This window comes from Hibiscus syriacus, unplaced genomic scaffold (assembly GCF_006381635.1).
Source record: "Hibiscus syriacus cultivar Baekdansim isolate YM2019G1 unplaced genomic scaffold, ASM638163v2 tig00110332_pilon, whole genome shotgun sequence".
Lineage (NCBI taxonomy): Eukaryota > Viridiplantae > Streptophyta > Magnoliopsida > Malvales > Malvaceae > Hibiscus > Hibiscus syriacus.
The window spans coordinates 5,164,838-5,179,395 of record NW_024062688.1 but is presented as its reverse complement, the minus strand read 5'-3'; the positions used below and the strand labels follow the sequence as shown (position 1 = coordinate 5,179,395).

The 14,558-nt window shown below is 35.9% G+C and overlaps 2 protein-coding genes and 1 pseudogene across 2 annotated transcripts; 2 read left to right on the top strand and 1 right to left on the bottom strand.

Moving 5' to 3' along the window:
- The first annotated feature begins 2,299 nt into the window (after positions 1 to 2,299).
- On the top strand, positions 2,300 to 5,864 carry LOC120119525 (organic cation/carnitine transporter 7-like). The gene is given in 7 exon segments (XM_039139340.1): positions 2,300 to 2,463; positions 3,160 to 3,437; positions 4,060 to 4,297; positions 4,494 to 4,589; positions 4,591 to 5,023; positions 5,132 to 5,334; positions 5,531 to 5,864. Coding segments are annotated over 6 exon segments (1,491 nt in total). The 5' UTR covers positions 2,300 to 2,463; positions 3,160 to 3,165; the 3' UTR covers positions 5,780 to 5,864.
- A 499-nt stretch (positions 5,865 to 6,363) lies between these two features.
- Positions 6,364 to 11,387, bottom strand: LOC120119526 (annotated as a pseudogene).
- A 1,446-nt stretch (positions 11,388 to 12,833) lies between these two features.
- LOC120119994 (UDP-arabinose 4-epimerase 1-like) lies at positions 12,834 to 13,504 on the top strand. The gene is made up of 3 exons (XM_039139767.1): positions 12,834 to 12,885; positions 13,006 to 13,025; positions 13,103 to 13,504. The coding sequence occupies exons 1-3, from the start codon at positions 12,834 to 12,836 to the stop codon at positions 13,472 to 13,474; spliced, it is 444 nt and encodes a 147-aa protein (XP_038995698.1). The 3' UTR covers positions 13,475 to 13,504.
- The last annotated feature ends 1,054 nt before the right edge of the window (positions 13,505 to 14,558 follow it).

Genomic DNA, 14,558 nt, shown 5'->3' with positions numbered 1-14,558 from the left:
GTGATTAAAGGAATGATTATTATTTATAGAGGTCCTGAACTCGAGCACCAATAATTGCATTGTATATGAACATTCATTGTTAAATGGTTAAGAGTCTCTAGAATATATACTACCACTTATAATCACATTAGATTAGGGTGAATTACAAATTTCATCACTAAACTTTACTCTATCCTATTTTGCTCACTGAACTTTAAAAGTTTTCAATTTCCTCACTGAACTTAATACATTGGGCTTTTTTGATTACTCTGTCGTTGAATAGTTAATGATATTAAACCAACGCTGTTTTAAAAAATAAAATTTTCATCAAAACATCATTTTACATCTATATAAAAGTCCATTTATAACACAGTTAGTGAGAAAACGACTACGTGACAAAAAAATCCAATTTATTAAGTTCAAAAATTAAAAAATTAAAATACAATGAATGAAATATGAGATTGAATAAAATTTAGTTACCAAATTTGTAAATTATCCCTTTAGATTAATAAAAAAATAGTCTCTAAAAAAAATGTTCCAACTCCAATATTAAAGCCTCACGCTGAAAACGAAATGCGAGTGAAAATATTGAGTTGGAAATAGGCTTGTAAATGAACCGAACGCACATGAACGGAGGTATGTTCATGTTCGTTCATTTAATAAATAAACGAACTTAAACGAACACGAACATAAACGAACAAATTTTTTTTGTTCATGTTCGTTTATTAAGGAATATAACTTGTTCATGTTCGTTCATTTAATAAATAAACGAACATAAACGAACACGAACATAAACGTTGGAGACTCTACCTTCCATTGTTCTTTCATGAAAAATAGTCGACAACGCAAATCAACCAAATCTACATGATAAATAGCGTAAGAACTTATTAACAGTGATGAAATGTTTGAAGATATCAAATATTTCGATCGATCTTTTAAAGATATTAAATTATTCACACGACTTTAATTTAACGCTATAACATTTATCTTAGTGGTACATGATTACATATGAACAATCATTTTCCACTACGTTATTCTAATAAATTCGCCGGCTAAAAGTTTTGTGACATCAATGTCAGACTTTAGTGAGGTTTGTTAATAATGGTCATTTCCGTTGGCAGAGTATAAATTTTAACAGCATGAAGATTTCGAATGGTACAAATTGGACTACAAGGCAATAACATAGATCTGAAATCCCTTCAATGCTACATATCGTAACTGATATTATTGCTAAACCACCATTCAAAATTTTAACGTACCTAAAGTCTACTCTACAACTAAAGGTCAAGAACTATGAAAACAAAAGTTCATTGTCAAAGTGTATTTTCTACTTATTAATGGGTTCTTCCTGAAAAACCCATTACTTCTGCTATTATACTCTTTTTCAGAAATTGCATAGAAACCTTTGTTTTGTTTTCTGGCAAATTCTATATATTTTTCTCTTTACTGATGCTCATATACGTTTGGTTGTTACCTTTATCTTCCCATATATTTCTAGAAAGAAGTATAATGTTTTCTTGAGTTTTAGATATGAAGATACCCGCAATAACTTTACTTATTAACTATTAAGCCAAATAAAACAGAGAAAGAGATGAAAACAAACCTGTCAAACTTCAGATTGCACTATAATATAACTTGTTTTGAAGCTTTCAGCGATCGTCTCTACTCTCTAGTGAACACTAGGGTTTAGGGAAAAAAAAAAGGGAGAAATGAATATAGGTGTGAGGTGCCTCACGGGTTAACATATTAGATTTAATCTCCAAATAAAATTGGGTTAATTATGGACTTGATCATCAGAATATCATATTAATTAATATTTTTAAGATACTTACAAATTGGTCACCAAAATTGATTTAAGAAGATTGTGTTAAACATAAATGAATGAACATAAACGAACATAACCGAACGAACATAAACGAACATAACCGAACGTTCACGAACGTAAATGAACGAACGAGACCTATGTTCATGTTCATTTATTTAATTAAATGAACACAAAATCTTGTTCATGTTCGTTCATTTAATAAATAAACGTACATAAACGAACTTTCCACCGTACGATTTATGAACGATTCGCTGAACGTTCAGTTTATTTACGTGCCTAGTTGGAAAGAAGGCAATGGCCGACGCTTTCCTTTCGCTACCTTTTCTTTTTATTGAATTTCAACTAAAGCCCAAAGTCAAATAGATCTAAAGATCTATCAAAACGTCATCTTTAACCCACCTAATTGGTATATCTAATCTAATCTAATCACAGTACGTTCCAATCCAAGTTTTCTGGGAAAACAAAAAGAAAACCAGAAGTTCAATCAAAGAAAACAAAGCTCCTAGAACAAAAAACATTCCTTTTTCCTTTTGATTTCAAACAAAAGATTTCCAAACTCGAGCGGCTGTTGAATCAGTCAACAATCAAAAAGAAAAAATTGTTGTGTGGAGGGGAAGAAGATTCACCATACCCAAATTTTTTTGTCAAGCTTCAATCAGGTTCTTTTTTTCTTTTTCGAATTCATGGTCTTTGAAAGATTGTAAAGATCTTTTTTTTCCATTGTGGGTTTTTTTTTGTTCTCATCCTGAAATCTAATCAAGGCTTGTTGTGTGATTGATTATTGCATTCTTGTCACTGTTAATTAATTGATTCATATATGTTTTGTTTTCATTGATTTTGTGTGTGTATGTGGAGTTCTTAAATGGATGGAATTCATATTGCCGACATATCAAAAATTGAATACGTATTGTCTAAGTAAAAAAAAAGAAAAAAGAACTTTTCTTTATTAATGAATGAGCATTCAAAGATCACAATGTTCACCTGTTTTTGTTTACTCCCTAGATTTTAGATGATCTGATCCGGATATAACTTTCTTCCTGGTATGATTCTGATAAATAGTAATGGAAAAAAGTGTTACAAATATTTGTTGAATGTAGTTTGTTGTTTTTTTTATCAACATTACTTTCAAATTCTGCAAGTAGGATTGAAATTTTGAGTTTGTTTATCCTATATTTTATCGCGAATCGAAAATTTTATATTAATGTGATTGTAGGTTTGCTAATATTATTGAGTAGCTGAAGCAAAGAAATGTTGAAGTTTATGTTTAGATATTCTTATAAAGCTATTGAACATAGAATCATATGATTTATGCAATATTTTAACCCGAATTTGCTTATTTGTTTCTCTTTCAATAGTGATTAATGGGAGAGGATGGAGCCTCCACCTTTACTGTGGATGATGCCCTTTTGCACATGGGGTTTGGAAAATTCCAAATTCTCGTGCTTGTTTATGCCGGAATGGGTTGGGTTTCAGAAGCTATGGAAATGATGCTTCTCTCTTTTATTGGTCCGGCAGTTCAAGCTTTATGGGGTCTCACTTCCCATCAAGAGGGCCTAATAACCAGTGTGGTTTTCGTCGGGATGCTTGTTGGAGCGTATTCATGGGGTGTTGTCTCAGATAAATATGGAAGAAGGTGGGAACATTTTTCATATTCATGGTTTTTTCCCGTTGTACTCAATCCCTGCTTTAATGACCCGTATTTTCTTTAGATGAGTATGCTTGATATTAGTAGTATCTAATTTTACCTCCAATTTAACGCACTCATAAGTGTGTGGCATCTAGTGCTTTCTTTTTCGTTCCAGAAAAAAAATGACAAGTTAGTGTTTTATTTTGGTGTGATTATCATGTCGAATTATTGCTTGACTCGTCTGTCTTTGGAATCCTGCAATTTGGTTAAGCTTCTTGTCTTCCTTTTTTGGTCTTTCTGCACGCTTTTAGTCGAAAAGTCTTGAGTCTTTCTAATTGAAATTACCTTTGAGCTGTGGAATAATGATTTCGAGTCCATTCAATAAAATATGACCGATTGAAGCTCTATAGAGTTGGATTTTTCATTGATCTTCCTGCTTTGGGAAATATTATTGTTAGTCATTTGAACATAGAATTTATAGCTTTACTTGAGAAGTAAAACTTAGAAGAATTGAAGCGAGTTTTAGAACTACCATAATGAAAGCAGAAATGAATTTGATGCAGTTCCGTGTTGCTTATTCTTATGCCTTATAATATTTTGTTTTTATCGGTTTACTTCTGTCGTTCAGGAAAGGGTTCCTCATCACCGCAGTAGTTACTTCTGGAGCTGGCTTTTTGAGCGCCTTGTCTCCAAATTACATTTCATTGATTATTTTTCGTTGTTTGGTTGGTCTTGGTCTGGGTGGTGGCCCCGTTCTTTGCTCCTGGTTTCTAGAATTTATTCCTGCCCCAAGCAGAGGCACTTGGATGGTTATTTTCCAAGCGTTCTGGACTTTTGGGACCATTTCTGAGGCCTCACTTGCATGGGTATGTATTTAATGTTTTTGTCATCTTTCATTTGCTTCTTCTTCCTTTTCGCATTCTTTTCAATTCAAATTTGATTGTGATGGAAATGGTGTCCATTGGTGTCGTACCATTAAGGCTGCATCATCTTCGATTTTCTAGGTCATATTCAGAGCTCAATCATATTGATTTTGACCTACAATATTGTTTTTTCTTTCAGTTTGTCATGCCTAGATTGGGTTGGAGATGGCTACTTGTTCTGTCGGCTATCCCTTCATCTGTTCTCCTTGTATTCTATGTGTTTGCACCCGAATCACCCCCGGTATCTATGTCTGGAAGGTAGAAAAGAGGAAGCACTTGTTGTTTTGGAGAAAATAGCTAGAATGAATGGAGCGAAATTGCCTTCTGGAATTCTTGTTTCTGAGAATGAAATCGAGTTAGCTGACAAGAGTGCTCCAACAGAAGATACACAGTTGCTTCAAGCAGAAGAGAACGGATACGAAACTCCTATGCAAATTAATCCTAAAGCAGGAGGCATCTCATCGCTGTTGCACCTTCTTTCACCAGAATTAGTTCGGTCAACCACACTCTTATGGATGGTTTTCTTTGGAAATGCATTTTCATACTATGGACTCGTATTACTGACAACGGAGTTGCACAATGGACGTAATACTTGTCGTCCAGAAGCACTGCAATCAGAAAAGCTCAATGGCGTCAGCTACAAAGATGTTTTCATTACTACTTTTGCCGGTAATTTTCTCTGCTTGTCCCATTAATTATTTCATCCGATCGTAAAAGTTTAATTTTGACAATCCCGGAAGGCACCTCACTGACATCTAGCTTTGATGTATTTTCTAGAGTTCCCCGGCCTCCTCATTTCTGCTTTCACTGTCGATAGATACGGGCGTAAGTTTTCAATGGCAGTTATGTTCTTCCTGTCTTGCATTTTCCTGCTCCCACTGGTAGTCCATCAGCCTCGGAGACTGACAACAGGCCTCCTCTTCGGTGCTCGAATATGCGTTACGGCAAGCTTCACGGTTATGTATATATATGCACCGGAGGTAATGCAAGTTCCTTTTTATCCCTTTAAAAAGTTTGGAAAAATAAATCGAGCATTAAAATTTATTGACAAATCATTAGTATAGCATTGGATTGCATTGGGATTATGTATAAGAAGATAGTTCTGATATTTTGATATTTTAACACGTTCATTAACATTTTGTGTGAAGTAATGATTCATTTGTTTTTATCCCGTAGATATACCCAACATCCCTTAGATCAACCGGTGTTGGAATTGCAAGCTCGATGAGTAGAATTGGCGGGATGGTATGTCCGCTCGTTGCGGTGGGTCTAGTGCATGGATGTCATCAAACCGCTGCCATTTTGTTGTTTGAGGTTATAATTTTTGCGGCAGGGATATGCGTACTTCTGTTCCCGGTAGAGACTATGGGTCGGGACTTGAGTGATAGCGTTTCTAGTTCGAAACAGACAATTGAGTCAAGTTAAATAGTGAGAGGGCTTTGCACCTTCTGTATAACAGTTGTTTTACTACAAAGAAGACAATAAAGAAGTTTTTGGCTTCCATAGAAAACAGCTTTTCAAATTTCTTCTTTCGCAAATATATTTTTGCTACGTTTTGAGAATTCATTAGCTTCTATGGTGAAGCCTTTACGACGTCATTCTCTTTTGACGACATTCATATCAAGCAGAAAGAGTTTCTTGTATCGATGGTGACAGAAGGTTTCGAGAACTTCAAAGTTCAGAAGATAAAGCTGATCATATTGGTAAGATACATTTTTATCACTTAAAATTCCTTTTTTGCTTTCTGGTCCATGGTTTGAGTTCATAGGGCTTTGAATTTAGGAGAGAAAATATCTCTGCCCTGTCTGCCTGCATGCTTGACTGATTCGAGTTCATAGGAATCTTCATCAGAGAAATTGTTTTCTACTATTGTCTTATGTTTACCGTATCGCTTCGATGTTTGGGTTTTAATAGATGAACATATGGTTCCTACTTCATCGGTGTCTTCGACTGTTTATCAACGTGCAGATGTATTATTACATCTGATATTATTCGGACGACATTCGAAATGTATGTAAATGCATGATTGTTGTATAATTAATTTTACGTCGAACAGATAGATAGCCATGTTTATGAATTTTGAATGAAAAAAAAGAGACTCCAGTTGAATGAGATAAGGCATTCAAAGTCGATGACCATAAGGCCTTAATCTGCTCTCCCTCACCATGCTGAGAAAATTCAGTGTGTACAGTATTGATGCCACACTTAAACCCGACCTAAATCTGATCCGGCTCAGACCGTGTACACCGTTAGGTCTTATCACAGTATGGATGAGAAAGTCCCTTACTTGAACCTTCATAAGTCGATGAACTCGAAGCCGATTCTGCATTCGGATTCTTGCAGGCCTATCAACTCTTGTTTCTTCAACACAACTCAATGCTACGTCCACAAACTTTTTCAAGCCATTGAGAGTAATAGAATCCCAACCTACGGTTGGATCAGGAATCTCTCGGAGATTATATAAACTTTTCGTTTTGTCCATCAACGTTGACACCTCTCGTACGATATATTTCCCGTGCTCTGTCGGTTTTCTCGAAGTTATTATTTCTAACATCACCACTCCGAAGCTATACACCGTTGCTTTTCTCGGTCAATTGTTGGGTCGTGTAATATTCGGGATCCAAATAACCCTATGAGGGTAACGATGGTAAATACTGCAGCATTATACAAAATTGGAAGAACTCTGCAACTCACCATTGTACCCTTGACTTGAGTAGTAACATGACCCTTTTCACTGTCGCCCATAGGTTTGGACAGACCGAAATCGGAGACATTAGCATTTTAACCGCTCATCTAGTATGATGTTACTCGACTTGATGTCCCTGTGAATAATCGGAGTATTTGCAAGCTCATGAAGATATGCAAGACCTCTAGCTGAACCGACGGCTACTTTTAGCCGTCTAGGCCAGTCCAATTTGATTCCAGACTTCCCTGCATTTTAGTATGTTCCGAATAAGGACAAAATGGGTGAAGAAAGAGCTGTTGATACAGCATAAGATGCCTTTTTAAGTATGTGTTCAAGTAGTAAAGAACGCAAGCCTGTCTGCACGATAAAACTCCGTTTTATTGTCGATGATGTAACTCAATTTCGGAAGAAAAAGCGGGGGAAACAGAGAAAGGGTACCTTCAGACTATCAGCAAGAGAACCATTGGTGACATACTCATATATTAGTATTTGTTCGTCACGGTCGAAAGAAAATAGACTGATGACATTTTTATGATGAACTCTAGATAGAATCTCGATTTCGGTTTTGAATTCGAGGCCACCCTGCATAGACACTTGCTGAGCACGTTTGATGGCAATAAGTTCCCTGGTTGGTAAAGTTCCTCTGTAAACCTGTAACAAAAGAAATTCAGAATTATCTGGAAAAAGGAAATCATTGTAACTATCACCATGACCTTTCTATAGAGAAAGAAAACACAACGTCTGCTGCCTTGACCACCACGAAACAGCAACAAGTTATGAATTTCGATGTCTTGCAGCGATACAACACGCCAAATCACTGATACAACATGGAGCACGAGACCACCTCGATGGAACCGAGGTGCTATAAGGATACATGTATTAGCATGAGATCACCTTGATGGAGCCAAGGTGCTATAAGGATGCATGTATTAGCATGTTTCGGGTAAGCATACATGAAAAACATATTCGACATAGCGAGAGAACGAGAGTCGAAATTAACCTTTCCATAACCCCCTGATCCGATATCGCAGACTTCTGAAAAATTGTTTGTGTATTTTAACTGAGGAATGCTACCACTGCTCTTCTTAGAATCCCAGTGTGCTATGTTTTTACAGAAAAAAAAATAAGTCATAAACCAAAGATATTACCTAAAATCAACTGGAAAAAGCTGAACAAATGAAATATTTATCTTACTGAACGGATTACTCCGCTTGGTTGCTCTATGTGCTTTCTTCTTCTGTCGATAAACATAAACCCCGGCAAGCATTAATAGCATAAACTACACCGAAGCACCAACTGCAGCTCCTATTTTGACGGCAAGACTTGCATTCTTCGATTTTCCAGGATCATCTATATGATAAACAGATACAAGGAAAACAATGAATCTGAAGCATTTTAGAAAACCATTAGTTTAGTTCTATAGTACGAGAATTACCCGAAAACTGTTTGTATTTGTCACCATGGAAAACATACGGTCCAAAGTACTTTGGAGGAGGCTTGTAAGTCTGGTTGATAAATACATATGCAAGCATAGATATTGCATTTCTTTGAAACTCTCTTGGCCATATGGAAATACACCAAGGTTCAAGAGAAGATATTGAGATGAATCCATCCTCGGATCGCTTAGTGAAATGGTTTCCACCGGAACTTGATGGGACTGAAAGAACTTATTCAAATCTTGCTCAAGAGTTTCATATGGAACTGAGTTTCCCATGTCAAGGAATTTAAAGCTTCGGAACTCTAGTGTTCCGGTATATGGATGTGCACATCTGCATGTGGGGCTCAAGATTTGGCCCGACTGACATGAAATCGGCTGACGGTTCTTTTGAGGGGTCGAATACAAGGAAGTCGACGGGGGTGGTTTGCTATAAATGTCGGTTTTTCCTGTCTCCTCACACACTGGGTTACCTACAAGCCTGTGGAGATCAGTAGAAAGAAATTTAGTGATTTTAAAAGGCATTAATAATCTTTAACATCAAGAATATATATCAACAGGCAATGGCTTACACTATTTCAAAGTTGCATGTTCCGGCATAGTTGACATCGGAAATCTCATTGTTCTGAAAATCTATGATTTGCAGTTGGTTGCTAGAGCTTGGATTAATGATCAATGTACCATTAAGTCGGTTCCTTTTTAGTACCCTGTCGACAATATAACAGAAAAAGGGGGAAAACCAACTGTTTATTTCGATATTCCGGAAACTATGTAACACAATTGGTGCCATATATGATCAGGCATACTCACACAGTGCAAATGTGGAAGCTCAAAGAATGTGGCAGGAACTTGACCTTGAAGTTTGATATCTTCCATCATTCTGCCATGAAAATGAATAGATTATTCTCCCCTACTACATAAAAAACACGTGATAAAGATGTACAGACAGTACTTATGCAGAGATGTCCATGTTGAGAATCGCAGACTGTTCGTAGTTAACAAGAGAATGCATGGTACTATACTAAGTCGAATGGTTGATCTTGTTTGTACAATTAAAACAGCTGAGGGAGAGGGGAAATAAAAGACAGGACAACAGGGATTGAAACCACGAAGGAAAATCTGATGACTCGAAAGTATTATTGCTCGAGTATCTGCAAAATCATGAAATAGAAAAGGAAGAAGAAAATATTAGTGATGGCAAATATATTATGGCTAAAGTTACTATAGCATTTGTTACTTACAAGGTATTCAAAGTGCTCATGCCAGTAAGGTTAGGCAGAGGGCCAATCAGCCTATTGTTCGACAAAAACCTGAAAATCGACATCGAATGCAGTTAATGAAGAGAGGGTAATAGCTCCATTTCGTCGAAGATAAACAAGTGTAGAAGACTATGAGCCTTTGTATCTCCATAGCTTACAAGTTCATGAACATTTGTAAGATTGTTGAGATTAGATGGAAGCTTCCCATTTAGTGAATTGTTATCAAAGCGTCTGCAGACAACACAAAATTGTCTTCATTATTTAAAAAAGAATCGAAAACACCAATATGAACTTACCCGAGTACTCGGTCGGGATACTCACACCACCTCCAGCATTTGCACGAGCCCTAGAGTAGGAGGAAGAATTCCAGTCAGCCTGTTGTTTTCGAATAGCCTGCAAAGAGAGACGAAAACGAAACGATACACCATAAACAGAATGTTATACGTTGCAAATCCTACTTGATAGAAAACTGTATGGAACTAACACATGTATCAGACTCATATTTGAACTGAAAAGTTTAGACGGAATTTGTCCGGAGAGTTTATTCTTCCCGAAATGGCTGTAGATTGCAGAGAACAGCATAACTGTAAGGGAAATAGAACCACCATGGCAAGAAAAAGAATGTACAAAGAAATTAAGCATACAAGTGTTTGGTATGAGCCAACATGTCCAGCCCCGGCGTAGATCCATCTGAAACCGGAATCGGTCCTTCAAGCTGGTGATCGGCTAGGTCTAACCAATAAAGAGTAGATAGATTACCGATAGTTGGTGGAATAGTGCCGGTGAAGGCATTAGAATTCAGTGATCTGCAGGAAATATAGGTCATTAAACATCACACATTCATGTAGTCACATAACGCCCTTCGGTTAAGGTCAAATTCTTACAGGAATTTCAGTAGCGGCAAAGATCCTATTGTATCAGGAATTTGACCAGTGAAACCACAGCTAACCAGGATTCTGCAAAATTTATATGATAAGAGAGGCCAATTAAGAACTTCAAAAGAACAATTAATATTCTCCTTACAAGTTCGTTAGCTTCTTTAAGTTCCCTATTGTCGATGGAAGAGGTCCGGTAAGGTAGCGGTTATACGATAAATCCCTGAAAAAATGAAGCAAAATCTCAAACCATGGAAACTACTGCATCCAAGTATGAAGAATGGAGGCAGACAGTGGATATAAAGGATTTACAATTGCTGCAATTCCGATAAGATCGAAAGGTCTCCCGACAACTCTCCCTCCAAGTTCATGTTTGGCAATGTACTGAACCAGAAAAAACTGTTACCTGTGACAACAGAATCAAACAATGCTTCAAGCGGTACAAGGAACCAACAACTTACATCGAGGTCACTCGAGAACCACTGCACTCGATTCCGACCCATTCATCGCGACAAGGGTCGCCTCGTAGCCGTCCGGGAGGCAAATTTTTCCACTCATCAGCTAGTGATCTTAGAGCAGCAGCTGCAGGAGAATTGGACAACAGTTTCCCTTGATCACATACATATAAGCAGTCTTCAAGTGCAAATAATATATGCAGTAAATTAAGAAACTTACAATCACCACTATCAGTAGTAGCCGCTGTGACACACATTTGAACTAAAAAACATAGCAGAAACAACCAAATGGATGGATCCATTTCTTGAGAGCCGAAGATCATTAAACTATTTCTTAAAAGCTGAAGATCAACCTGTATTCAATTCTAGTTCCAACTTCATTATGTGCAAAAGAGGGCATTTAGATACATCAGAAAAAGGGTATAAAATATAGTAGTTTTAGTGGATCAACAAATTGCAGTTTGCACAAGTAAACACTAACACTAACAATGGACACCCGAGTTTCCCCCCTTTTGTGTTGCCGTGTGAAAGTCAACAACCTTTTAAGTTTGGATGGAAAAAGATATGTTGTATAAGCTCTCCATTTTTCTTGAATTATTCGATACATAAAATTAAAGATATTATCTTAATATATATTAATATGTTCGATATATATCTATATTCGGCACATATCTGAACCCATTTGAATCAATTTGAATCAGATTTGAATATTATATTATTCATTCAACATTTGATTCGAATCGAATTTAGAAAAATATATCACATTTGAAATCAACCTAAAATATAAGGTAAAAACATATACCCCACACAATTTGAATATAAAAATCTCATTTTTTTCCGGTGAAATAATAACTTGATTAAAAAAATAAAGAAAATATATTATAATAATTATTCATAAATATATAAAAAAGTACATTTTTATTTTATGTTGGGTCTAATATTTATTATTATAAATTTGAACTTGATCTCATCTTTCAAAAAATTCAATTTAACTCGACTTTAGACTTAAAAGAATCTGATTCTATGAGATAAAGCCGATCAAAAGCTTTCTGGTTCAAAATCAAATTATTTTCTCTATGTAAGAACCTTAGAGATGGTACTAATATACATATTTAGATCGAATTTTATAAAAAAAAATCTTAGTACCGTACATATTTTGAGAAACAAAATATTAGAATTTAGAAAGGAGCAAATTACAATAACAATGTTACGTATGGCAAAAATACGTAACAGATGGACCTTCTGAAGAATTTGACCAATATTTTTTAACGTATAAAAGTACACCTACATACATAGACACTACTCACAAAGACTTCATCGCTTCACCCTGTTGGCACCTCTCATCACCACTGGACAGGGAGAAAATTCAGCCTATTCTTACCACGTTACTACAATTTTGCTTTTTAATTTTTAGAATTTTTTCTTTTCAGTTTTTGGAACTCTTCTTCTCTTAATATTCAAACGTACGCGTATGACTCCTCTGTTACGCTCTCACGTCTTCAATCATCGTTGGTGGGTTCCTTTTAGTTTAATTTGTTCTGCGTTTACTTTTATTTTATTTTAATTACAAATTTTCTTGCATTGTACATTTGCATGTATTTAATATTGTATACTATATGATATTAGATCATTTCTCAATTTCTTCATTTGGTTTTTTTGGCCACCTTCAACCCATGTTTATGTTCTTTGGTTTCTATTTTCAGGTAAATTTATTTTCTTTTTCTTTTTTATTCTTCCATTAAAGCTGTTTTTTTAATTTATCGTTTATGATGACTTTGAATTCCCTTGCTCTTTTTGAGAACGATCGAATTCCGTTGATGGGTAATTTTCATTTCTTGTTTTCATGGGTGCTTTGGGTTAATTACTTTGTTTTCCTCTCCGGCTTTGGGTAATTTTCATTTGCACTGTCAACTTTTTGTCAAAACTGTGCTTTTGAGGCAGATCTGTATGAGCTGTTCCATGTTTGTAACCATTATAAACTGTCATCACACCTGTTGATCCACATGTTCACATCATCACCTTTTCGGGTTTCATGTAGGTCAAGGGAACAGACTATAACACACATGATGGCACCTGCATACGAGATTATATCGATGTTACCGACTTGGTCGATGCTCATGTTAAAGCTCTTCAAAAGGCAAAACCCCAAAACGTAGGAATCTACAACGTTGGCACCGGGAGAGATAGATCGGTGAAGGAGTTTGTGGAGGCCTGTAAGAAAGCAACAGGGGTAGAGATAAAAGTCGACTATCTTTCCCGCCGACCTGGAGATTACGCAGAAGTATTCAGCAACCCAACTAAGATCTACCGTGAGCTGAACTGGACGGCTCAACATACTGATCTCAAGGAGAGTTTGAAGACCGCATGGAGATGGCAAAAGGCGCATCGTGATGGATATGGAGCCTCTTAGGTGATACGCTTTTTCTCATTGGATCACCGACCTTTTATCCGAAACGGCTTACACAGATACTTTGGATGTCCCCAACTTCAGCCGTGTTTCTTCTTCTACTATTATATCCGTCGCATCGGAGAAGGGAGGGGAATATTTCGAGATGGAGAAATATTTTGCATTGCTATTACATTATATGTATGGTTGATTATATATGTATTTGAAGTGATAGTGATAGTTTGAATAACAGTGATTGTCAGGCTTAGGCATTGCTTTTATTCGTGTTCTTCTAGCTTCATTACCTTTCAATAAGGCTGCCTTTGTGCGTACTGATAATTAACAAGCCATGGGGGTTTGCAAAAATTTGAAATTTAATGGAAGAAAATGCGAAAGTAACAAATAAATAAGAAAAAGGGCTTGACGTACTAAATTTTATGAAAAGAAATTTTCATTGGCTGCTGATGACTTTGGATTAAGTTCTAAAAAATAGAAAATATTTAAGGTTAAAAAAGGAAAACATGTAGGGATGAAAATGAATAGAGAAAAGATATAAGGAATCGGGTAGGAAATGTTGAAAAATAAACAAGTGGCCAAGCCACTTTCGGTGGCAGTCACCAATTTTGTTAAAAAGGGTTGGCTATTTGTTGAAAATCAACAATGGTAAAATCTTAATTTTAGTCATTGTAATTTAAGATATTTACAAATTAGTCCTTAAGCTTAAACTATAAATACCCTAGTTCATTTAGCTTCAAAACCATCCCAAAGCATTATAGTTTTCTTCCAATACTACAGAGAATTTAGAGAGTTTCTTGAGAGTTGTTTTCTCCTTTTTATCGAGAGAGAATTATTATTGTTTTCTCCTTGGTAGATCGAGAGAGGTTGTAATTACTATTTTCTCATAGTGAAATTCTTCTACCGTTGCCCGTGGTTTTTACCCTATTTTATTTAGGGGTTTTCCACGTAAATTTTGTGTCTCTTTTTATCTTCATTTTTATTTTCTCAAATTATTAATTACGATTTTGCTTTATCCGATAGCCGTCTTCCGCAACAATTGGTATCCGAGCTAGATTAGAGTGTGTAATATATGCTTATTGTCTTTGTGGTT